The following is a 23890-nucleotide window of genomic DNA, read 5'->3' on the forward strand; positions in this document are numbered from 1 at the left end:
ACTTGCCACAAGATGTGACAAGCCCCAAAGGACAGAGATGGGACACCCAAAGGAGCTGTTCCCACTAGAAAGAGGTGAGAGGAAGGAACACCAACTAGATAAAGCTGTGTTCCAGCTGCTGCAGGAACACAAACCCCAAAATGAGAACTGAATGGCACAAAGAAACACTGATTGACAGTGCTTGAGGTACAGCTGAATGGTATCTGCAGGTTGTCACCTGCTCTAACGACTGCCTGACTCACCCCTCAGAGGCAGGCACCAGCAATTAGCCACCCTCTCCATCAAGTCAAGGGGAGAATTAAACCCAGCACAGTACAGAGGGAAGCGTCCCCCATGGAGCCTGAATCAAGTCTTGCTTTAGAGAGACAGCCCATAAAGAGTGTCAGAAATGAACCTCTCAGCTCAGCCCCACGCGAAGTACGCAGCATCCTGCACCTCCTGCTTGGCTCAGGGAAGGACCATAAATACCACCAGCCTCCCCACAGGGACCTGGGCTCCTTCTTCACACATTCCAGCATCAGTGCCCGAGCCGGGATCTATTCCTGACAATAGGAACAAAGTGAGCGATTGCATCCGCTATATTTAGCGCAAAGAGTCAATACTGCTTGTGTTTAAATAGTTACAGCATTCTCATTTGACATATAAATAGCTTCTGTTTGCCTTTTCAAAGGAAATTGGTTTAAAGAAGGAAATTGCCTTTCCAGCCACCCTCAGCCCATGACTGTTGAGGAGGGTGGGCTATTTCCAATGAAACACTAAGTTACGCATTTTCTCCTCCAGATTCCTCCACTTTCCAAGCCAACCTCTCAGCCAACGCTCCAAGCTTGCCTTCCCTAAACCACCGTGCTTCCACCCTTGGGTGGAAAGCCTGCTCCCACATTAACATCCATCTTTAAGGCATTACAAAGACCACCTTCTCATCACTCAGCCCCCTCAACGTATTGCCCCCCATTGCATTAAAGTCAAACTGAGGACACCAACTAATGAAAAACCACGTTGGGAAGCTGCGATATAGAAGAGACAGTGAAACCCTGCTGCGGTTATTGATTTAACACAGAACAGGGCAACTTCTCCTCTAAGATTTGGGTCAAAAGGATGCACACAACCTTGGCACACACACCCGAGTGCAACGAGGTGCAGGATGGACCCTGGGACCCCTTCCCCTCGCGCTGCCCTTGGGGTGCAGGAGGGGGATCACTGCGGGGACCGCAGGGGCACGGCCCAAGCTCCAGCTTAAGCCCAGAGCAAGCCCCAGGCCCGGCTCAGACCCGGACCCGGTCCAGCCCAGACCCAAGCTCGGGGGTCCCCCCGCTGCAGGACCATGCCCAGGCGGAAGCTCAGGAAAGGCCCAGGCCGGGCTCCGAAGCGGGCCCCGACCCAAGCTCAGGGGTCGGCCCGCTGCCGGCCCAGGCCCACGCCGGGGGAAGGCGCAGCCGAGGCGGCCGGGCGGGGCGCGGTGGCGGCGGGGCCGAGCTCCGAGCTCCGCCCGCTCCGCTCCGTCACTACGCGGCGCCGCGGCGGCCGGCCAGGGTCCGCCATGGCCTCGGGTGGGGGGGTGGCCGCGGCCCGCGCCGCCGAGGAGCCGCCGCCGTCCGAGCCGCCCGCCGAGCAGAAGCCGCCGCCGCCACCGCAGCCGCCGCCGGCGCAGGAGTTCTCGTTCCTGCCGCTCGTCCACGACATCATCAAATGGTAACGGCGGACACCGGCCGCGTTAAGGAGCGCCGTGACCGGCCCCCGCCGGGCAGCGCATCCCCCGTCCAGTGATGCTGTGTGACCCTCGGGGTGCCCTGGGCAATGGGGTCCCCCCTTCGACGATGCTTCACTGCCCCTGGGCAGGGAGCAGGGCATTGCGGTCCCCCTCTAGTGATGTTCTCCACCCCACGACATCCCCCGATGCCATGGATAGGGGATGGGAATGGAGTCCCCCCCTTCAAATGGTGCTTTCCCACTCCCAGGATCTTCAGACGTGCCCTGTGTGGGAAGCAGGGGTATGGGGTCCCCCCCCCCTTTAACCCTCAGCATCCTCAGGGTGCCCTGGTCAGGGATGAAGGCAATGGGATCACCCTCTAATGATGCTCTCCAGCCGCAGTATCCCATTGATAGGAACCAGGACAATGGGATTTCCCTTCTAATTATGCTCTCCAAATGCCAACATCCTCAGGTGCCCTGGATGAGTAGCAAGGCAATGAGGTCACCCCTCCCAGCATCTCCCCTTTGCCCTTTTCCTCCCCACTGGAATTCCTGGGAGGAGCTGGCACAGCCCCAAGTGCATCTCTGCTCTGAGTCATGCCAGTACCTGGGTGCTGTTTGGGTCACCCGGATAGTACGGATGCTCCCATGGCCCAGAGGCACTGCCCCAGCATTAACAGCCAGGAGCAGGAGTGTTGTACTTGCGCTGGGTTATTGCTCCAGATAACTGTCCTGTTTGGCTGATAACAGCCTCAGAAAGTACAGGCAGTGCTGGGGCAGGAATACAGCCCATTTCTGGGGAGCTGTAAAAAGGAGGATGGCTTCTGTGGTGGTACAGATTAAATTGTTCTTTTCCTGGTTCAAGATAAGTACTGTAAGGGTAAAAGGTACTTGTGCTAGGGTTCGGAGAACTGAGCTGTTTATGGCCCAGGATAACCCCTTCAGAGATGCTGAAGGTCCCAGTAGGGTCATGGCTCTGCCACGGAAATCCATCCAGGCCAGCTCCATGCTCTCACCTCTACGCTATGGGGTGAGGCAGAGAGCATAGGAAGCATGAATTGCTGGTTGTGGTCCTGGCTGTCTTTTCCCTGTGCACTTATTTAGGAGCTGAGGCTGGTTTGTGTCCTGCTGATGTTTCACTTGCATCAAGCATGTCTGAAAGGTGAGAGGGGTTCACCCTCAATGGCTCCACAACCTGAGTTGTGGCAAGGAAAGACCGAATACCCCCTGATGCATCGGTCCAGATACAGAACGGGTGTGAGAACACAAACCCTCTGATTGCCTCAGTTTCCCCGTTGTGCTGGGAGTGCAACCTGTTCTATCCAGACCACAGAAGTGAGGCTAAACCCATTGCTGGGTGCATGCAGGTACATAAGTGAGCAGTAACCATGAGCTGAGACCTCCTGCATTCCTGTATGTCACTGAGCAAGTCCTGGTGACCCACAGATGACAGTCCCTAGAATATCTTGTGCCCTGTCTCACTAAGCCACCCACTCCCATTAGCCAGCTGCCTCTCTTGGCTTCACACATAGCATTTGCTGGGTGGCTTGAGCAGATGTAGGTACACTGAACAGTGCTGCAGGCAGGTAGGACCTCAGAGGTGGTGGGATGTGTCCCTGACAGATGGCAAATGTATTATCCTTTAACACCGCTGCTTGCCGCAGAGTCCAGCCCTGCTGTTTTGACACTGACACAGCCATGAAGACACATCTCCAAGGTGACTCTGCTTTGGAGCGAGGATTTATCACATCAATTTGCTTACACTCAAGGACATGTGCTCTTTCCTGTTGTTTGGGTCTGGAGAAAGTTTCCCCAAGCAGGGCTTGCTGGTATTTTTGACCTTGTACAGTCAAATGGCATCGCCACTGAGGTCCCAGCACGTGGCTCCACCAGTGGTGGCCTGTGCTGCTGTAATGAAGAACACTGTGCCTTAAGGCAGGTCTCATGCTCAGTCCATCAGCCCAGGCTGTGAGTGGATGTTGTGTTGAATCCCGTGTTACTGCGGGCAGTCTCATCTCACACCTCCTCACCCCTGCCTATCCATGCCCTCAGAGAAGGAGTCTTGATCCAGCAGGAAAACCACCCATCAGGGTAAAAACCCTGATAATAATGATTCCGTTGGATCAACCAGACAGACAGCTGCCAGCTCCCTACCTGTGGGGAAGGGAACAAGGCTTGGGGATGGCTGGAATGGGAAGGACGTCTCTGTCAAAGCCAGCCCACAGCTATGATAGATAAAAGGCAGTGTCAACCCATCCATCCCCAGACGTGCCATCGGGCTGTGTGCCTGTACTTTTCCACTGTCATCCTGACCGTGGATGCCTGCATAATGGGGCTACATTCTAGTACCAGCTGCAGTTTTATTTAGAAGGGAGTAATGAATATTTTGTTCCAACAGGCTTTTTGAAACAAGCGGCCACCATCTGGTTAAAAGTTTTGCTCTCAGCCATGGCACGATTCCCCAAAGTTTATAATCGACTCCCTCTCTACCCTGGTCATGCCAAGCAGGTTTATTTTTAGATCTGGCTATAGAACAGGCTCCGAGTTGTCAAAGACCATTAGAATCCCTCTCTCCTTATTAACAGGCGCTCTGGAAGTGAGGACTTGCTTTTGCCTGGAATCGGGGAAGCTTCTCGCTGGTGCTAACAAAGCTGAGGCAGATACTAATGAGGGTTTGAGGGCAGACACTGCCTCAGACAACACTGATGCTTGAAAAGCGCAGAGCTGGCTGCAGGACCACTTGTGCTGCTCTTAAAAGACAAAAAAAAATAAGCTGTCGCTTCTCTTTTATTAGGTATACCTCCCCAGAGAGTCGTTTGAAAGCTCCAAAGTGGCATTTTCTCTGCCATTGGATACTCTCTGATACTTTGGGGAACAGTTTCTATTTTCTGCTGTCAAGCTGTTTGACTGCATTGATTTTTTCCGCTGTATTACAGCAGCAACAGGTCACAGGTGAGACTGAGAGCTTTTTTTCCAGGTGCCTACACGCAACACACGTACGTAATCTTACCTTCCCCAAAGAGACATATGGAGGGAGTTCAGCCTGCTCCATGGTAGTGTTTTAAAGCTGCAGACCAGCTCCTGGGCTCATTGATGGGTCCTGAGGTAGCTGGAAATTAGCAGGAAACCAGTTTGCTCCAGAGGCTGCCCAGTCTTTATGTCTATTTGTGTCCATTTTATTGGGATAGGTGAATTAGGTGTGTGTAGCTAGATACCAAGAGCAAAAGTTGCCCAGTGAATTCCAGTTTAAGTCCTGGTTGTACTGGAGATGATCGTTACCCCCACGGGCTGAAGGAGTGTTTCCAATAGGAGATTTCAATGGTGTCTTGCTTTTCTCTCCTCTGCAGCATGGACAAGGACAGCCAGGATGTTCACCAGGTGCTGAATGAGCTCAAGAACAAGTTCCAGGAGATGAGGAAGCTGATCAGCTCCATGCCCGGCATCAGTGTGAGCCCAGAGCAGCAGCAGCAGCAGCTGCAGAACCTGCGGGAGCAGGTCCGGACCAAAAACGAACTGCTGCAGAAGTACAAGAGCCTTTGTATGTTTGAAATCCCCAAGGAGTAGGAAGGGTGCAGCTCTACTCTCAGGTCTGAGATACCTCTATCCTGGCTGAACAGGAGAAATAAAGGTGGCAGAAGTTTACTTCTCTTTCTTGTATGCTTTCTTTTGGTGGCATTGCTCTGAAGTTGTGCCTGTGTGGATTGAAGGCATGTGGCACTGAACCAGAACACTGTGCTTCACGTATGAGGATTACAGTGCTCTGTTCACTTTGATCTGCTGTAGGACTGTGGATTTGTACATCTGCTGGTTTCTCTCTGGGTGGGGGAGGTTTGTTTTCTTTACATTCAAGCAAGCAGGAGACATGTTTTCTCCTTACTATGGGTCAAAATACCTTCTGGTTACCCTCAGCAAGAAAAAGGAGCATTTTCTGCTCTGGGTTTTTTTTACACTTAAAAATGGCCAAACATCAGGAGGGAATATAAGACGGAAGCATGAGCCATTTGGCCCTGCTGCTGGAAAGGGTCTCTGGGACACTTTCCAGTCTGTGTGTTGAAAGAGGAACGATTGCTTTCAATTGCTTCTGTATTTCTCTCTTTTTAAACAAGTGGTGGTTGTGTCTGAGATGAAGCAAGTAGGGATTTAGAAATGCCAGACTGTCTCTCTTGTGTATTCACTGAGTGGATGTGGACTGGGCAGGGGCAGGACTTTGGCAGCACAGAGGACATGTGTGGCCTGGGCCCAGCTCCTGGGTCTTTTCCTCTTCGAGGAAGGGCAGGCAGAATCAAAACAAAGTGCAGAAGTGATAAGACCTTTTAGTTACTCCACATGTGACAGAAGTCAGGCTCAACAGGACCGGTCAGTTCCACATCCAAAGTGCTCCAGGGGCTTCCCACAAACACAAGCATTTGGGCAGCTTGAACAGTTGCCGGGGGCTGATGGAAAGCTCTTGAGTGTTTTATCACCTTCAGATGGGTAGTGGGGCTGCCTGCCTCTTTCCCACCGCTGTTGGCTCTCACAGTGGCAGAGAACAACCTGGTAAGCAGCACCGTGTCTTGTTGAGTATGCAAGATGTGATGGGACCTTGATTCTCATGGTTGTCTTGAATTATGCTGAAAGATGGTGCAAGTTGGTAGTGGAAGAGGTGAAAAACCAGCTGGAAAAAACAGTATGTGTTGAGAATCAGCATCAGAGGGTGAGTAACACTCATGCCTTCAAAAGCAGAGAAGCAAGGTGTGTTTGTGTAGGGTTTTCTTTTCCTAACCCAAACCACAAGTAATTCTGCTTGCTGCGAGCTGGAAGGGTTGCAACTCACCTGGAACCTAGAGATTACTCTGTCCCCACTCTACTAGTGCTTTCTTTGGGAAGGTGCCAGTGTGTAAACTCTGAGTAAAGCAGAACACCAAGATAAACAAAGCACAATGTACACTCTTTATTACTGGAATTACCTTTCTGTCAACCATTGCCTGTCCCAGATCAATAAATTCTCATGTCTGGATGGGGGTTTAGCCTTTTTTTGCCAGTTGCTGTTCCTGTGGAATCAGGGCATATGCAGAGCTGGAAGAAACAATGTGCTTCCAAAGAACTGTCTGGCACTTAGCACCGGGACAAGTTAACTCTGTCAACTTGAATCCAAGTTTCAACCAAAACTGAGGCGGGTTGGTTTGCATCTCACTCGCCCACCTTCATTTTATGGCTTCACTAGAATCTCTTTGCCATTAATATGTATTTATTCTGCTGGTTGGAGGGGCTGGAAATGAACCGCAGCAGAAGCTGGAGCCAGGAAGAGCTCTCCCCTTTCCCTCCGAGCAATACTCACTAACTCATTCTTCAGAAGAGATTAAACCCCATCAAATGCAAAGGTGACCTTTCGAGCAATAGTACTTCCTTTACTCATATTGCAAAATGAAAACAATAACCCTAACCAGGGTGCAAGTGACTCACTCTCTGTTGACATCATTAAAGTGTGCTTAGTTAATGGGGGGAAAAGCATGAGACACAAGCAGCTCTTTACAACGACATGATGTCAGGCTGCTGGGTTGCTGCAGTGAATGACATGCCAATGCCCAGCACGTCGAGGGGCTGGCAGGATCATCGCTTGGCGTTAGTGGGGTGAGGAAAGAGTCTTGGCTCAGAGACACGTTTGAGTAACTAACTCTGTGCATGGCCTCTTGTTACCCTGACTGCTTGCAGAGTCAGAAACCTTTGCACTGGGAGAAAAGTGGGTAATAAAGGGGTTGAATCGGGAAGGTTTCAGCAGCTTGGAGCTGGGTTTGGGGCTTCGTTGAGCAGGATTTGGATGGAAAGAAAAGGCAAAGCCACAAGTTTCATTCGAAAAAAGATTTTATTAATTTGTAGAAAAAATAAAACATCAACTTTCACCCACAGTAGAAACACTTGAAGAGATTTTTGTTCATGTCAATGACAAACAATACCTACATAAAGTGCCTATTAGCTTCTTTCTTAAAAAACCCCGTCCCTCTCCCTCCCACCCTCCCCAAAATCTTGCAAATCAGACAAGACGAATGTAAACAAGAGTCAGCGTTTTGGTCCACCAGGACTGTAACTCTGTAACGTCTTTGCAACAGCTTAGGAGTGTCTTCTGCACGTGTTTCATAGACACAGATCAACACAGGACACAGAGCCAGAGTCCGTGCACAGCTTCTCAAGTTAAGAAAACAAAACAACCCAACAGAAAACCAAGCCCAAACCCCCAGGCAGGCACTGGCAGGTCTCTGCCTTCCCTCCTGAAGGCTGGGTGGTTTGGGAGGGAAAGAAACACTAAAGTCCATGCCCTCCACACTAATCCTCCCATCTGGCTGCCCAGCAGCTCACCCTTTCCCCATCTCTCTGCCTGGAGGAGGCTGGTCCCAACGAGACCCCCATCCTGCCTTCCGAAGCCTCCCCCTTCGCATCCCTTACTCCCAACGTTCCCTCCCCAAGGGAAGGGAGATGAAATCAATGCCTTGGGAGAAGGGAAGCTGGGGAAGAGGTGAACCCCTCTCTGCCTGGGTGGGTGCCTGCCCAAAGTCAATTCGGAAACAAGCATCTTTCCCCCCTCCAGTCTTTCCTTCCTTCCTTCCCTAGGGAAAGCTCCTAGCTGATCACGCAGCGATCCTTCTCCTTGCTGTGCCCACCACCGATGGCTTTCTCCCTGATGTACATGAGGTCGCTGTGGACACTGGGGCGCCGGGCAAAGGGGGCCACGATGCCGAACGCCTCCTCTGAGCTGCCCCGGCCCCCCTCCTTCAGCAGCTTCTTGCCTTTCAGCGCTTTCTTATGCAGGATGTCACAGTACTGGACCGAGACCTTGCGGTGCAGGTCGGGGCTCATCTCACTGGGCAGCTTGGCCATGGCAAAGAGAGCCTGGAACATCTGGTCCAGGCTGCTGTTCTTCTTGGCTGAGATCTCAAAGTAGGCGCATTTCTTGGGGTCCCCTCCTACCAGCTGCTCGATCTCCCGGGGTTGCACCTCCCGGTAGAAGTCACGGTCACCTTTGTTGCCGCAGATGACCAGGGGCACCTCGATGTTCTCCTTGGTTTTGTTCTTCAGGCATGACTTGGTCTCTAGGATCTGCTGCTTCAGGCGCTGCACCTCCTCAAAGGAGTCTCGGTTGTCCAAGCTGAACACAAGGATGAATACGTCTCCTGGGGAGAAAAAGGGAACGTGAGATGGTTGCAGGGATGGGGACACACAGAGACCCACTGTCTAAGCTAGATGCTTGGGGAGGGAAGGACCAGGCAGCACATGGGTCCTGCATCTTCCCATCCACCCCATGCAGGGACCAAAGTTGCCCACACCACACAAGATCCCACTTCCCTCCTCCCAGGACTGGAGGAACATCCCCAAACTGGGCAAAGAACACCTGAAATCTGCCAAGGGGACCCCCCTTTCCTCCTGGTGCTCCTCAGCCAAGTACCTGTGAGGATGGAGAGGCGGCGCATGGCAGGGAAGGGGTGGTTGCCCGATGTGTCCAGGATGTCGAGCTGATAGACCTCCCCACGGATGCTGTAGAACTTGCGGTGGAAGTCCTCGATGGTGGGTGTGTATTGCTCCTCGAAGCGGCCGGTGAGGAAGCGGGAGACGATGGCAGTCTTGCCCACCTTGGAGGAGCCCAGGATGACCATGCGGTAGCAGTTCTTGGCGGGGATGCTCAGCTCGGCCTCGCTGGGACACATCTTCTTGATCATCGCTGCCAGTTTCATTGAAGCCGGCGAAAGAGCAGCTTGAGCCGAGATGGAAGGAGAAGGATGATGAGGAGGAAGGCGATGTGTGCACGGCTGCTCAGCCCCCTCCCCTCGCAGGAAAGGCCACTGTGAGCTATGCACGGCCGCTGCCGCGTTATATGGAGGAGGCAGAGACCGCCCCTCGGCGCGTCACGGCCCGGGGCGGCGGCGACTGAGTCAGTGCCCGGCTCCGCGCCCGGCTGAGGCTCCCGGAGCTGCGCAGCGCAGCCCCCTTCGCAGCCCGGTCCCGTTCGCAGCCCTGTTTGGGTTCCCGGTGTTGGGCAGCGCAGCCCCGTCCGCAGCTCGGTCCATACTCCCGGTACTTGGGAGTCCCGTCCCGTTTGCAGCCCGATTCGGACTCCCCGGTGCTGCACAGCTCAGTCCCATTTACAACCCGATTCCTATTCCCAGTGCTTAGGAGCCCCATCCCGTTCGCAGCCCACTTGGGGCTCCGGGTGCAGCGCAGCTCGACCCCATTCGAAGCCCAGTTCGCACTCTCGGTACCTGGCAGCCCAGTCCCGTTTGCAGCCCGGTTCAGGCTCCCCGGTGCTTGGGAAGCCCCGTCCCGTTCGCAGCTCAGTGGGGGCTCCCGGTGCTACACAGCCCGGTTCGCACTCCTAGTGCTTGGCAGCCCTGTCCCGTTCGCAGCCAAGTTAGGGCTCCCCGGCGCTGCATAGCCCGGTCCTATTTGCAGCCTGATTCCTACTCCCGATGCTTGGGACCCCTGTCCCGTTCGCTGCCCGGTTCTCACTCCCGGTGCTGGGGAACCCCATCCCGTTTGCACTCCGGTTCTCACTCCCGGTGCTGCGCAGCCCGGTTCCTACACCCGGTCCCGTTTGCAAGCCGCCCCCTTCGCAGCTCAGCCCTCAGCCCCGGTGCTTCGTCGCCGTCCCGCTCGCAACCCAGTGCGGGCTCCCGGTGCCCTGCAACCGGCTCGGGACTTTTGGGGCCGCCCCGAGCGGGACCCCTTTACCCAGGGGCAGATACCGGGGGAAAAGGGGGTGCCGGGGGGATCCCAGCCTGGTTCCCGGTGTGGTTTCACTGCGGTTTATACACTTTATCCCGGTGCAGGAGCGGGTCCCAGGAACGCGCCCCGCAGAAAGAGCGGAGCGGAGCGAAGCCCCGCACCGCCGGCTCCGCCGCTAGGGGACAGGCAAGGGCCCGGCAGGCAGCGCAGCGCACCGGCAGCACTGCCCCGGGCAGGGCTTTGGGAGCTCGGTTTTGGGGTACGAGCCACAGCATCAGGCCCTACAGACCCTATGGGGCAGGGGGGAGCTTCCCGGAGGACGAGGAAGGATGCTCACAGGATGCAGTGCAGACAGCAGGGTTGCTCCTGGGACAGGCAGGGTGCATTACCTGTGAGGTGCTGAGATCCTGAGTCTCAGCAGAGCTGGATGCCAAGGCAGGCTCCTCAGGCTGCATGTGCTTGAAGAGGTGCTGGACTCAACCAGTGTCACCCTGAGGCAGCAACAAGCAAGCAAGCAAGCAAGCAAGCAAGCAAGCAAGCAAGCAAGCAAGCAAGCAAGCAAGCAACAGCCCTCAGGGAAGCAGGAGTATGCCTGTGCTGCAGGATCTCTGGGCCATGAATGAGAAATGGGGCCTGAGGAACGCCAAAGCTCCTCTTTAACATCAGGCTGATGAGCAAGTGTGAATTAGAAACACTTGTGAGGATCTATTAGGAAAAACACCCACCAAACTTAGCAACAGGTGATGCTCAAATAAGGTTCAGGATAGCAGGAGCCTCACCTACAGCACTGAGTGGGATCCTGGGGACAGCTAGAACACACAGATCAGTGCAACACATCAGTGCATCTCATCAGCACCGCTTGGGAAGAAGATGGTGCCGAGCTCTTCACCTCCCCCGAGTGTGGTCTCACACATGGATATTAGCTTAAACCCTGTCCAAATGTTTGTGAAGGAATTGCAGTTGTCTGTGGGAAGGGAAAAGCATTTTGGTTTTACTTTCCTTGCAGCTCCATCCCTGCCTACACGGGAACATCCTGCCCCACAACAGAGACACAAGGACACTTTGGGGAGGGAAAGTGGGACAGTTTCCCATGTTTATCCATCTTTGTGTGAGACCCCAACAGGGTTTAACAGCAGCTTACAAAGCACTAACGTGTCCCCCCAAAATAACAAAAAGATCGTTTAATTGAAGCAGTTGATGGAAAACAACGAGGGGAATAGGAAGTGCTGACCTCTGGGGGACAGACAAATCCAATATCTTGACTGGCATTTATTGTCAACTGAACAACTATTAATAGTGCCAGGAACGGGTAAAAATAGCCTGCTCGAAGCCTTCTCCTAGGCTTCAGCAACGGAAAATCCATTTGCTTCCTCTAAACCTCCTGTCAGAGTCACACAGAGCCTCAGGACAGCAGCATTACAAGGCATTGGGCTGAGTCCCCCCAAAACCATCTTGAAACTCATCTCAGAGCACATTTGCCAGGGGCTGATGGATGATAACGGATCCACCTCGCTGCGAGGCGATGGCTGTTGAAAATCACCCCTTACTTCTGACCTGGCTGCAAATAGCTCGAGTCTTAAGCAAGGGCAGGTGAAATATCATTACCCCCCATGGCTGCCTGTGCAGAGTTGGACCTGTCCTTTATGGGGTGCTTTGCTCCTCACCCTGGTTTGGAGGATCCAGGCTCTTTCATGCAGCTACTTGGTACAGCAAGAGCCGCAGGCACCAACCTCAGCAACCGCAGACACCTTTAATGGTATCGAACATCAGCATGGATAAATCCCTGGTTTCTTGCTATTTCTCCCCGTTTGCACCCTCCTGGGTTTACCAGCCACCTGCCGAGGAATAAACCCACCCAGCAGCCATGGGTGAGTGGCTGAGGAAAGGAAATTCCACGAAAGCCACACAAACATCCCAAAGACAGAACATGCGGCTCCCCAGGGTCTGGCTTGGACGAACTGTGCAGGCAGCAAAACAGAGCTCGCAGCAGCACCAGTCTGTGCAAAATGTGGGAAGCAAAATGTACCAGGAGGTGGGATCGGGATGCATCGGCCCAGGGCAGGAGCACAGAGAGATAACTTGGAAGAGAACAGTTAGATCAGAACATGGCTTTGGTTTCTGAGTGTGCTGCGGAGCCAGGAAGCGGCATTGCCACAGGGTTGAGCTGGGTCATGGATGGGAACTCTGGGTCTGAGCAGCGGAAAAGCCAAGACTGGAACAGACGTTGGTGCCATTCCCACCCCGGCACATCCAGACCCTGTGGGCCATGGAGAGAGCACATCCGACATGAGCTCCTATCGCTGCTGTTAAGATGCTTCATGTCGTACCAAGGGCTTATCCCCTGTGCAGCAGCACACGGCATTCCCTGGCTCCTCCTTGGCTTTGCACCCAGAAACAAGCCCGCTCCCTGGTTTTCCTGGCTCCCCAATTCCTGCTGTTCTCCCCCAGGACAGGGACCTGTTCTTCAATAGGGCCCCTCTACCTGTTTTGTGTGTGACATCCTCATGTGCTGCTTAAGAGCCTGCTCACAAATAACCAGCATGGGCTGTTTCCCAGTGGCTGGGATCTTACGGGACCCCAAATCCTGTAGGCTGCTCCCCTGGGATGGGAGAAGGAACGAGAGGCTGGAGGAAGAGGAGAGCAGCTGGGTAGGGAAGGGGAAGGGAGGCTTTAGCTATAGCTCTTGCTTGTCCCCTTGGGGAAAAGCATCTGATTAAATCAAGATGCAGCATCCCGGGTTGCTATTCATTCCCTATATTATTAGCTTGTCTCATTTTATTAAATCTCCTTTAAGGCTTTTCAAAAGAAGCACGTAATTCACAACATATAATTTTTCCCAGATGAGATAGGATGCGGGAGTGGGCTGCTCTGTCACTGGGGACCGGGGGGGGGGGGGGGTGGGTTTATTTGTTTCCTTCCCCCACCCCCTACTTCTTTAGCAATACTTTTTATGTCTCTCGGTTCCTTTTAGCTTTTGGGATTTGGTTAATAGAGAATTTGGAAGCCGGAGACATGCCTCAGATCCCGAGTTCCTTGAGTCACCCAGGCAAGGGGTGGAGAGAGCTCCTTCGGGGATGCTGTCCCTGTGCCCGGTGCGATGCAGCTCCTGCATCAACTTGTGCCATGCGATGGTCTTTGGACTTTCTGCATCTCCTCCTCTTCTCCCACCTTTGCTGCAGAGGCCATGGATAACCATGGGTCAAGAGCTCCATACAGAGCAGAGTTGGGGTTCCCCAAAGCCAGGGACACCCCAGGAATCCTCTTCTCCCACTTTCCATCCCATCCTTTCACCTATGGTTTGCTCAGAGGCAGCAGCATCCCGCCAGCATCTGGCATGGACAAAGGCGTTTGCATGTCCTGGACATGTTCCCAAACCCCAGCACCTTCTGCTCCCTTCCAAAGAGCGGCAGATCCCTGGGATTAGAGAGAAATGTCACCTGTAACCAGAGATGGGCTCGGAATACAAGGCGGAGGGGAGAGGGAGGCTGAGTGTCCCCAGCACACGCACTGCCACGGATCTCAGGAGGGTTCCCATGGAAATAGTGATGGCTGCTGGGGTTATAGGACAGAAATGAAAGCCCAAGAGGAGGCTGGAGCTGGCATAGGGATGCAGCCGGTGCTGAGGGCTTGGAGCATGGAGGTGTTTCATGTCCAGGTTCTGCATCTGCCCCCATGGCTTTGGCTGTGGGGTCTGCTGATGCTGAGGCTGTGGTTGGAGGTGTTGGGGTTGAGCTGGGTGAGGGCTGAGCCCAAATCAAGGACCCTTGAGGCTCCCATAAATTCTCAGTCCTGATGCAGCAGCAAAACAGAATTGCAGGTTCTGACTTCTCCTTCCCGGGGAGGCCCTGGCTGCTCTGCCTCCCTCCTGTGATCCCCATTTACTTGTGGCTGCCCCATCCCTGGCAGTGTTCAAGGCCAGGTTGGACACAGGGGCTTGGAGCAACCTGCTCTAGTGGAAGGTGTCCCTGCCCGTGGCAGGGGGTTGGAACTAGATGTGCTTTAAGGTCCCTTCAACCCAAACCAGGCTGTGATTCCATGATCCTGTGGTCCTTTTCGCTGAAGGCATCTTGATGGTGAGGACATCCAGAACCAGAGACACATCCCCAGAGGCCCTGCACTTCATTATGACCACACATAACCCCACGCCTGTGTTTGCTTTCATGCAGTGAAGCTGCACTGCCTTCACCCAGGGGAGGGACGGCCACTGGCCCTTATGTGACTGACAAACAAACCCCATAGCCAGGGACGGAGGATAAACACATGGCGCAATCGGGGCAGCCTCGCTGAGTCTGCACTTCTGCTATGGGGGAAGATGGAAGGAAATGGGGGGCTCTGGGGTTCCTGCACCCATCCCAGTGCTGAGGTTGAACCTCCGCACAGCCATTGGTGGGCAGAGGGGATGCTTGTCTGTCAACAAGTGGGATTTGGTGCAAAAGCAAAGATGAGCTTTGAGCATTCGGGGGCAATGCCACTGGAAGGGGCAGTTTGGGCACTGACTGACTTGCCCAGAGAAGCTGTGGCTGCCCCATCCCTGGCAGTGTTCAAGGCCAGGTTGGACACAGGGGCTTGGAGCAACCTGCTCTAGTGGAAGGTGTCCCTGTCCGTGGCAGGGGGTTGGAACTGGATGAGCTTTAAGGTCCCTTCCAACACAAACCGGTATGGAGTGCTGTGATTCTATGAATCTTTTATCAGGGACTCCTTAATCCAGAGAAGGCAGACAGGAAACATGACAGGACTTACCTTTATAGGGGAATAAACCAGTCCCCCCTATCCCTGCTGCACAGGAAAACAGTCTGGGCTTTAAACGCTCACAAAGAAATGCAATGGGAAGAACACCACGATGAGAAGCTGTTTCCAGGTGGGAAACCACCAGTGCTGGAGCCCAAACCAATACCTGGGGCAGGACAGGATCCATCCCACCTCAGCATAGCCGGGGTTGAGCCACATGGCAGGCTCCTGCTGTGGGTGGATTAAGGCACCCCCCATCTCATGGGTGCCCAGAGGATGCTTCAGAATGTCCTCAGCACCGGGAGAGCAGCAGCATCCCATGTCCAACATTCCCACTGCCCTTCACATCATGCTCAGGGACAGTGTGAAGACGACACCCATCCAACACCGCCAACACCCCGGGGCCTTTACGCACGGAGCTCCTGCCATGAGCCAGAGGACGAGTTACGAGGCTGTTTTCTTTAGTTTGCACACTAAAAGGCCGCCGGGACAGCCCGGAGAGCCGCCACGCTGCGCCGCTTCCTCCTTGGATCTCTGCTCCAAACAAGAATCACAGGAATGTGCTGCTTTTTCCATGTCATGGTTTATTTCAGTGGGGAACTGTTTACCGAGCCCAGCTCCTCTCTGAATCATAGAACCCCAGCCTGGTTTGGGTTGAAGGGACCTTAAAGCTCGTCCAGCTCCAACCCCCTGCCACAGGCAGAGACACCTTCCACTAGAGCAGGTTGCTCCAAGCCCCTGTGTCCAACCTGGCCTTGAACACTGCCAGGGATGGGGCAGCCACAGCTTCTCTGGGCACCCTGTGCCAGCGCCTCAGCACCCTCACAGGGAAGAGCTTCTGCCTCAGAGCTCATCTCAATCTCCCCTCTGGCAGGTTAAAGCCATTCCCCTTGTCCTGTCCCTACAGGCCCTTGTCCAAAGCCCCTCTCCAGGTTTCCTGGAGCCCCTTTAGGCACTGGAGCTGCTCTAAGGTCTCCCCTTAAGGAGCCTTCTCTTCTCCACCATGAGCATGGAGCCGGCCCCTCACCGTGTGCCCATCACTGGGGCCGTTTGGGTTTGTATGGGTCATGCCCCCACATCACATGCCGCTTAGGGAGGGGAGACACGGGCAGCACGAGGGTGGCAGAGCCGCTCTGGGGGCTATGGGACAGGGTGACCCAAAGCAGTGCAGTGCACTTGGTGACCCATTTGTCCCTGCCAGGCTCAGTTGTGATTTAACCAGATCCTCTTTTCCCAGTGTTTGCTCTGGAGGAATGGCCCAAACATCAAGGGAGCTGTTATCTGCACTCAGCCTCACGTGTGGCATCTCCCAAGGCTGCAAACAACCTCCCTGCCAAGGTCGGGGGGACCCACTACTGGATCTTGAAGCCATGAAGTTATGACAACGGTCCCATCACCACATTTCCAGGGACCCTGTTGACTGCTTGATGCCTCTCCAAGAGCCAGAGGGATGATCCCCCCTGTGCCAGCATAGCATTAGGACTGCAACTGGCTGGTCCAGGGGGTCTGATGGCATAGAGACTCCTTTGGAAGCAGCACAAGTCTTACATCCTGGCCTGGAGACCACAATGTCCATCCCTGCATCACTGCAGGCACTGGCCCTGGGGATGTGAAGGGGGAAAATAGCTGCAACACTGCCAATGCTCCATGCTCAGCCTGAAGGGTTCATCCCCACCCTCTGTCATCTCAAATTCTTAGAAATATTAAGTAATTGGAGAGAAATCCGTTTTGTTTTCCTTATAACCCTTAATCCCTCGTTGATAAATACTATAAAGCAATATAACTTAACAGTGTCTCTGTGTTTTCCCCCTCACAGCCCCGATGAGCAGCAGAGCACTGCCAAAGACTGGCCTCAGCCAGAACCAACAGCCCCTCCAAGGGAAAAAGGTGGGCTTGGACCCCATGAGATGGGCTGAACATCACCTTCCAGCTCCTTGGATTTGCTTTAGGGAACAGAGCAGGTGCCTCTGAAACGTCAAACTCCGGCTTTACAGCAGCCAGAACTGGTTCTGTGAAGGCAGAGACATGTTAATCCGTGCTGGCTGCTGCAGAAGAGCTACTGAAAACGGGGATGTATCTGGCATAGCCCCAGCAAAAACCCTTGTGTGATGCAAAGCCGACCTGGAGTGGCTGGGAAATGGGAAAGGTTGGGTTGGAATTGGGTTTGAAAAAGGGGGAAGGAGTCCATGAAGCCAGTCCCGGTGCTTTTGGGATGCTGTGGGTGCTGGAGAGGAAGCAGCTCCATCACTGGGGTTTATGGTGACAGACACCATGGGGGAGCTGATGTTGGCTGAGGATGGGAATGGTACAACTGGGGACCCCCCAGCCTTGTGATATGGATAGGGAATGGTGTATATGGTCCCAGACTGGGAATGAGACAGCACAAATACAGCCCTCGCTGTGTTCTCATTAAGAGTAATCCTTCCCAAACAAGCACGTGTCTCTTTGGTTAAATACTGATTTCACCTATCAACAAATCCAAGTTTATTTACATCAGAGACTACGAGCCAGGACTGGCAACTCTGACATAAACTGCCTGGATAATGCAATGTATCCTCGCTGTGCTGGTTGCTATGGGCACTGGGCTGTTTTAGCCCCGTCTATAAACATTAACTGTGAAGGGGATGTGGAAACTTACCTAAAAATAAAATACTATGCCCAAGTCTTTAAGAGGAAGGTTGATGAGATGGTGATTAAAAAAGATCCTTGTGTAATGGTTCTGAAACACACACACACAGTGTCCGTGAGCTCGGCCGAAGGAAACAGAGGCTGGACTGAAAAGAAACCAACACTTTTAATTCCTGCTGAGCAATGCCCGAAAGGTGAATTACAACATGCAAAAGCAAGAGGAAACTGGACTGTGAGGTGACAGTGAGAAAAGGGAGGACCCTCTGTGGAGGGGACAAGGTGATGCTGAGATGTGGCACCGCATCCCGGTGAGCCGGCAGCAGTGGGGGGGGCTTTACACTGCCTCTTTTTTGGTCATTTACAGCTTATTTCTCAAACTGTTCTGGGAATCTGTAAACACTGAGCCTGAGGGTCTGGAGCATCATACCTGGGATGCATCTATTCAGGGAAGCATCCAGCACTGGGTTCTTTGGGACTTGCAGAGGCTGGTGGCAGGACTGGAGGAGCAGATCCAAAGGCAGCAGCAAAGGCAGACGCAGCCCTTTGCTTCCCTCCCTCCCATCCACTGCCCCTGCAAGGCAGCAGGAAACAGCTGGAAGGCACTGGGTGGTGGGGAAGGCAAAGCAGGACCCTCATCTGGGAAAAGGAAGGAGCTGGAGCTCCGACACGGCCGGGGATGGGATATCTGCAGGGCACGGATGGGGATTGACTCTTCCCTTTGGTCTTCTCCATGCTGCGGTTTCCCCATGGACGGCTGCCAGCCCTCCATCCCCCTTGGGTGGTGGTTTAGGTTGTTCTTCACATCTCCATGCTTTTCAGTCTCCTTTCTTGGAGCCTTTCCAAATAGTCAGGAGATGCTACAGGGCTCTGCACAGATGGGAAACCACAGCTCTGGATGGGGAGGTTCTCCTCTCCCAGAAGGGAGGGGATTTGTTGGGTTTGCAGCAGATTTTGTTGTTGGGTTTTGCAGCAGTTTCCCTTCTTCCTTCCCCAGCCGTGTCTGAACACCTCAGGGGCTCCTGAACCTTCTCCATTGCTTCACCTGAGCCTTCAGCAGCATCTTCAGATGATCTCTAGATCAGCTGGAGTTGGTGCTTCTCCACGCTCAGAGGTTGCTTACAAAAGGGCCCCAGTGCCTCCATCACCTCTTGCCCTCCAGTCCAGGGCTGGTGCTGAATTGCTTTATCCCTTGTAGATCTCCAATAACTGGTGCAGGAGAAGAGGTTGGGAGGTCCCACGCCGTGGTACCACCTTCATGGCAGGAGCTGCAGTGACCCGGCAATGGGGACAGAGACCTGGGGACCGGGACCTCCAGCTCCTGCAGTGAGGAGGTGTTGTTCTCCTTGCTTCCAATGCTGCAGGGTGCTCAGTTGGCTCATTAAGGATTGCTGGGCTAATTACAGGATACATCTCAGTAGGAAAACGGGCAAACGGGCCAGCGTGGGGACGACAGAGGCACACTGTGCGAGGTATCCGAGACACTGCTTTGCAACAGGCAGAGAGACAAGAGTTTGTCAGAGACCTCACTGATGCTACAGCATCTCTGGTTGGGGCAGAGGCTATGGGGCTGCCAAAACCTCAACTGTGATGGCATTTGTACTTGTCCACCCCTCCAACCAAAAGCAAGCCCAAGCTGAGTTTCTGGGGTGCACTGGTGCAAACCCATGTGCAGAAATGCTCCTGGGCTGGAGCAAGGAGCAGCCTGGAGCAGAGATGCCCAATTTCCCTGTGGGGTAATGCCCCACATGCCCTTTCACACCATCCCTGCCGCTCGCTGGAGCACCTACCATGGGCAATAGCTGCTTTTCTCTGCCTGATTTAGACTAAGCTGGAGCCTTAAAGCTCCCCAGCAACCTGCCCTCGCACTGACTCTCAAGTATATAATCAAAACAATTTGGGGGTTGAGTGCCAAGAGGCGGCCACGATTGCTGCTGTGTAAAGCCTTCCTGTATGGGTTTCTGCGGAGGTTTGAAGCTCAAATCCCTGAGGAAGTGCAGGAAGGGCTCTGGAGGAGCTGGGAAAGGAAGGGCTGGGCAGGGCTGCACTGGGAAGAGGTGTGGGGGGGTGCTCCCATCCCCATCTAATGTCCCTCTAGATGGGGGAGTCCAGCAAAGCAGCCCCTCTTGCTGCGATACTCCTTGGCAAACATACCTCTTGCTACTTGCTCTTCACTCCCTTCTGTTTCTGCCGATATATTTCCTCTGTGAAAGGCCTGTAGTTGGGAGGATGGGAATTTGGGGAGAGAGGGGACAGAGACACAAGAGACGGGCAAAAGAAGGGGGGAAGAATTAATATCAAGACTACTGTGTGCTTTCTGTTGGACCCAGAAACTCTGCCCTGTGCAGGCTGGCCTGTGACTATCCCTATGGCAATCCTTGGCTCCATCTCTCTGGACCATTGAGCAGCTCCAAGCTGCTCCCATCCAGGATCATCCCGGCAGCACGAGGCTCAGCACACACTCAGACTCTCCATGCACACAGACCAGCCTCATCTCCCTTTGCATCTCCTCCTCCTCCACTGCAAACACAAAGGACTCTTCATGCTCAAGTACAACTGCTGCTTCTGGGATTAATTCAGGGCTGCTCTGTCCTGGGCTGCCGAGCTATTGTGGCAGCAAATACCAGAGAAGCCCATCCAAGGAGCTACAAAATACGAGCTCTTCTTGCAGGGTCTCTTGAGATGACATAATGAATCCTCTCATTCCCTTCCTTATTGTTCTTGTATTGACAGAAACAGGCACCAGAAAGGGAACGAAGATCTCATTTTGATAAAAATAAAACGCTGGCATCAACGTTCCTAGAACTCAGCAAACAGTTTCAGGGTGGAATCTGCCCATTATGAAAACAATTGAGAAACAATCCTCTTGTTTTCTTTCTTCCCTGCTGAATTAATTGGAAAAACCCATCTCTCCTACTGCAGTTCCCCGAAACCTTGGGAGTTAAAGCCGGCTGGAATAATTAGAAGCTCTCTGGTTGTACAGAGCTACTCACCCCTCATACAGCATGGCGATTGTGTAGGTAATTGCCACTATTGCTGTCAGCAAAAGGCCAGCTGGGCTTGCGTGCCTGTTTTGAAAGAGAAGATCAGGTAAGTACATGGGCTTATGCAAGACCCGGTTTAGAAAGTGAAATGAGAGGCTGGGCTCCCTCTTCCTCCTTAAACAGAAGTGAACAAAAGGGTTGGGTTTTCTATACTTAACGTTAACTGTCTCAGACAGATGTTACTTGGCAAAGCCTCTTCCCCAGCCTTCTTTGGTGATTTCTTTTAAGTCTGATCCCTGCACGTCTCTGCTAAGATTGCTTCTGCTTTGATGCTAAATCCTGAGATTATAAAGCTGTTTAATAGCTGAGCAGCTGCTTACATATGGCTGCGGCTCCCATCCAGTGTGCTATAAGGGCAGTGCTTGATGTGCACAGGAAGATGGGCCACCGAGGGCGCAGGAGACAACTGGCAGATGGAGCAGTGTACGGTACCGTTACATCCCAATGGCACTGAGCCATCGCAGGGATGGGGATGGAAAGGGATGGAAAGCCCACACCTGCCCTGTGAAGAGTGCTGGGGTGGGTGCTGCATTGAGGCTGGGGGCTTGGATCACGTTTAAATCCATTTCAAGATGTTTTAGGAACAGGGACATGTCCTACACCTCCCAAGGCCAGGCACAGGGGACTGATGCCACCCGCTGCACTGTCTGCTTATGGGCAATACTCGAGGGCTGTGGCTCTGTCTGGTTCACCACAAGCACCATATCCCCTAAACACCCTTTCTGCATCCTGCACCTCCAGCTAATGGCTGCGAGTGTTGCCCTTAATTAGGATGCTGCTGATTGCCTTTAATTGCTGGTTGCAGCTCAGCTCTGAGAGGGACAAGAGCTTGTTGTCAGCATGAAAAAGTACTTCGCTGGTCCTTGGTGAGGATAAACATCTTGCAAGCTTTGCGCAAGGCACTAGGAACACATGCCTTCAGAGGAGAGACTAACCTAAACCTCATCCTGGACCTGCTTTCAGGTACCACTTGGTCTAATCAATTCCTGGAGAGACAGACACAAATCTTCCTCTTTTCACTGCTTCCATTTTGCACCAAGTTTTTTCCCTCATTAGGAAGCTTTGGGTAACTGCTTCCTCTCCCAACCCCCTGCTATTACATGCTTAGTCATGTCTCCTCCTTGATTCCTATCAGAGAGAACAAATTTGCATGATTGTTTGTTGACAGCAAGACCTCTAATTGCATCATTTGGCTGCAGCTCCAGCTCTGATTTACACAGCCTGTTGCCATGAGTTAAAACACTTCCCTACCAGAGATATACAAAGCTGTCCCCAAACAGCTAATGCTCCATTTGTCTTGCAGGAGAAATGAGGCTGCTCGACATGGGTGATGAGAAGCATTTGGGTGACTTCTTTCTCTCCTCTTATGAGCTCGACCTACTTATTGGGCAACAGCTCAGTGTTGTAGCAGCGCTGACAATGAATCAGCCAGAAAGATTTCATGGCCCTGGTAGGGCTTTTTTGGGGTAAGAGGTCTGGCCCCAATCCTGCTGCAGCTCCTCATGGCTACGGGTTGCCTGCAAAAGCAATGGGAGGGATTTGCATCCTTCCCCACCAGCCTTACTGGTCCTGGATACTGGATGTGGGACACCCGCTTTGTCCTTTCCTCCTGGAGCTCTTGTTTTCGTGGTGACCTTCTCCAGTGTATTTGGCGGACACATTTTTGGCTGCGGAGGTGCAGTTAGTTGAGCTGGGGATAGCTGCAGCATCCTGCAAAGGAGAAACCAGCTGCTCTCACCCCATGAGATGCTTCTAAGGCTGGAGTAGGAAGGCAGGCAGCCTGGTGTGCTGCCAGGCTCGCTTACGTATGGTGGTATGTGCCCTTGCGGATGAAAATGAATCAATCCTTTGGGCTCTGATGTTACGATATCAAGTGTGATACATCACCAAAGGAGGGCAAATATGCTCTATGTTTTAAGGTCTGACCAGAACCAGACAGCAGACTCATTCCTCCGGCATCCCTCTCATCCCATCCCGGCTAGGATGTTAGCTCTGGCCCCTGAGGGCAGGCACCTAACATCTTCTGAAAGCCCTGGGACCTCAAAAGAGACCTGGGACTCCCCAAAAAACCTCAGTATCTGAGCTGGAGTGTGTCCAAAGAAGGGCAGTGAAGCTGGTAAAGGGTCTGGATACGAGTCTTGTGAGGAGCAGCTGAGGGAACTGAGGTTGTTTAGCCTGGAGAGAAGGAGACTGAAGGGAGACCTTGAGCTCTCTACAACTACCCAAAAGGAGGATGTAGTGAGGTGGGGATCAGTCTCTTCTCCCAGGTAACAAGCGATAGAACAAGAAGAAATGGCCTCAAGCTGTGCCAGGGAAGGTTTAGACTGGATATTAGGAAAAGTTTCTTCATCAAAAGGGTGATCAGGCATTGGGGACAGGTTGCCCAGGGCAGTGGTGGAGGCACCATCCCTGGAAGTATTTAAAAGACATGTAGATGGGGCACTTAGGGACATGGTTTAGTGGTGGACTTGGCAGTGCTCGTTGGACTCTATGATCTTAAAGGTCTTTTCCAACCTCAATGACCCTGTGATTCTATGAGCTGAGATTCCAAACCACACCATGGGAAGGGTTGTGCAGAGCTTCCCCAGGGCAGGCAGGCGCTGTCCTAGTGCCACTTTGCACAGCTCCAGCAATTTGTTAACAGCAATTATTTGCCATGCCTCGCTGCCCTTTATGGTGGCAGCCTTTGAACAAGAATAAGGAGGCAATCACACTGTTGTGTCGAGCTGCTTTTGCCCATGATTGCAGTGGAAGACCAAAGCATCAAGCAAGGCTGCTCTCTCATGGGGGCGAAGAGGAGATTTCTGTGCCATAAACAGCTCAGGAGAGTTCAGTTGGTTCCACAAAGGTTCTAGGAAATAATTTGATGCTGATCTTCAAACAAATAAAAATCTCTTTATAATTCCTCCTGGTCTAATTCCTCCTCCTGCATTGTTTTAGGGTGGTGGTGCTGGTTGTCTCTGGTTGTGGTGTGGTATTGGGGGGGTTCACCCTGCCCCAGCTCTGCCCCATTCTGTTCTTCCCTGTGAGGGTGCTGAGGCGCTGGCACAGGGTGCCCAGAGAAGCTGTGGCTGCCCCATCCCTGGCAGTGTTCAAGGCCAGGTTGGACACAG

The 23890-nt window shown here is 53.2% G+C and overlaps 3 protein-coding genes and 1 long non-coding RNA gene across 6 annotated transcripts in view; 2 read left to right on the forward strand and 2 right to left on the reverse strand.

Annotated features, from left to right (window-relative positions):
• The first annotated feature begins 1409 nt into the window (after positions 1 to 1409).
• On the forward strand, positions 1410 to 5331 carry MED9 (mediator complex subunit 9). Its single transcript, XM_030483800.1, has 2 exons — positions 1410 to 1689; positions 5037 to 5331. The coding sequence occupies exons 1-2, from the start codon at positions 1538 to 1540 to the stop codon at positions 5251 to 5253; spliced, it is 369 nt and encodes a 122-aa protein (XP_030339660.1). The 5' UTR covers positions 1410 to 1537; the 3' UTR covers positions 5254 to 5331.
• A 2415-nt stretch (positions 5332 to 7746) lies between these two features.
• Positions 7747 to 9513, reverse strand: RASD1 (ras related dexamethasone induced 1). The gene is made up of 2 exons (XM_030484914.1): positions 9107 to 9513; positions 7747 to 8834 (listed from the first exon to the last, which is right to left on the reverse strand). Exons 1-2 carry the CDS (start codon positions 9390 to 9392, stop codon positions 8284 to 8286), a joined length of 837 nt encoding a protein of 278 aa, XP_030340774.1. The 5' UTR covers positions 9393 to 9513; the 3' UTR covers positions 7747 to 8283.
• A 6612-nt stretch (positions 9514 to 16125) lies between these two features.
• LOC115607315 lies at positions 16126 to 22963 on the forward strand. The gene is made up of 4 exons (XR_003991179.1): positions 16126 to 16136; positions 19240 to 19245; positions 21197 to 21198; positions 22886 to 22963. It is a non-coding gene; the product is annotated as an uncharacterized LOC115607315 (long non-coding RNA).
• Positions 17884 to 23890, reverse strand: part of PEMT (phosphatidylethanolamine N-methyltransferase) — a 41890-nt gene continuing 35883 nt past the window's right edge. For 2 of the 3 annotated variants that reach the window (XM_030484462.1, XM_030484460.1), the window contains exons 6-8: positions 20727 to 20801; positions 19888 to 19948; positions 17884 to 19217 (exon numbers count right to left, since the gene is read on the reverse strand). In XM_030484462.1, coding sequence (XP_030340322.1) covers positions 19894 to 19948; positions 20727 to 20801 — 130 coding nt within the window. In that variant the 3' untranslated portion in view covers positions 17884 to 19217; positions 19888 to 19893. Of the gene's footprint in view, positions 19221 to 19887; positions 19949 to 20726; positions 20802 to 23890 lie in introns of all 3 variants that reach the window. The other variant, XM_030484461.1, reaches the window with a different exon arrangement.

Source organism: Strigops habroptila, chromosome 4 (genome assembly GCF_004027225.2).
Source record: "Strigops habroptila isolate Jane chromosome 4, bStrHab1.2.pri, whole genome shotgun sequence".
Taxonomy (NCBI): domain Eukaryota; kingdom Metazoa; phylum Chordata; class Aves; order Psittaciformes; family Psittacidae; genus Strigops; species Strigops habroptila.

Coding starts and splice junctions, on each gene's coding strand:
- RASD1 (XM_030484914.1), bottom strand. CDS start 9,392: ATGAAACTGGCAGCGATGATCAAGAAGATGTGTCCCAGCGAGGCCGAG. Junction 8,835..9,106: donor CCGCCTCTCCATCCTCACAG/GTACTTGGCTGA, acceptor TTTTCTCCCCAG/GAGACGTATTCATCCTTGTG.
- MED9 (XM_030483800.1), top strand. CDS start 1,538: ATGGCCTCGGGTGGGGGGGTGGCCGCGGCCCGCGCCGCCGAGGAGCCG. Junction 1,690..5,036: donor GTCCACGACATCATCAAATG/GTAACGGCGGAC, acceptor TCTCCTCTGCAG/CATGGACAAGGACAGCCAGG.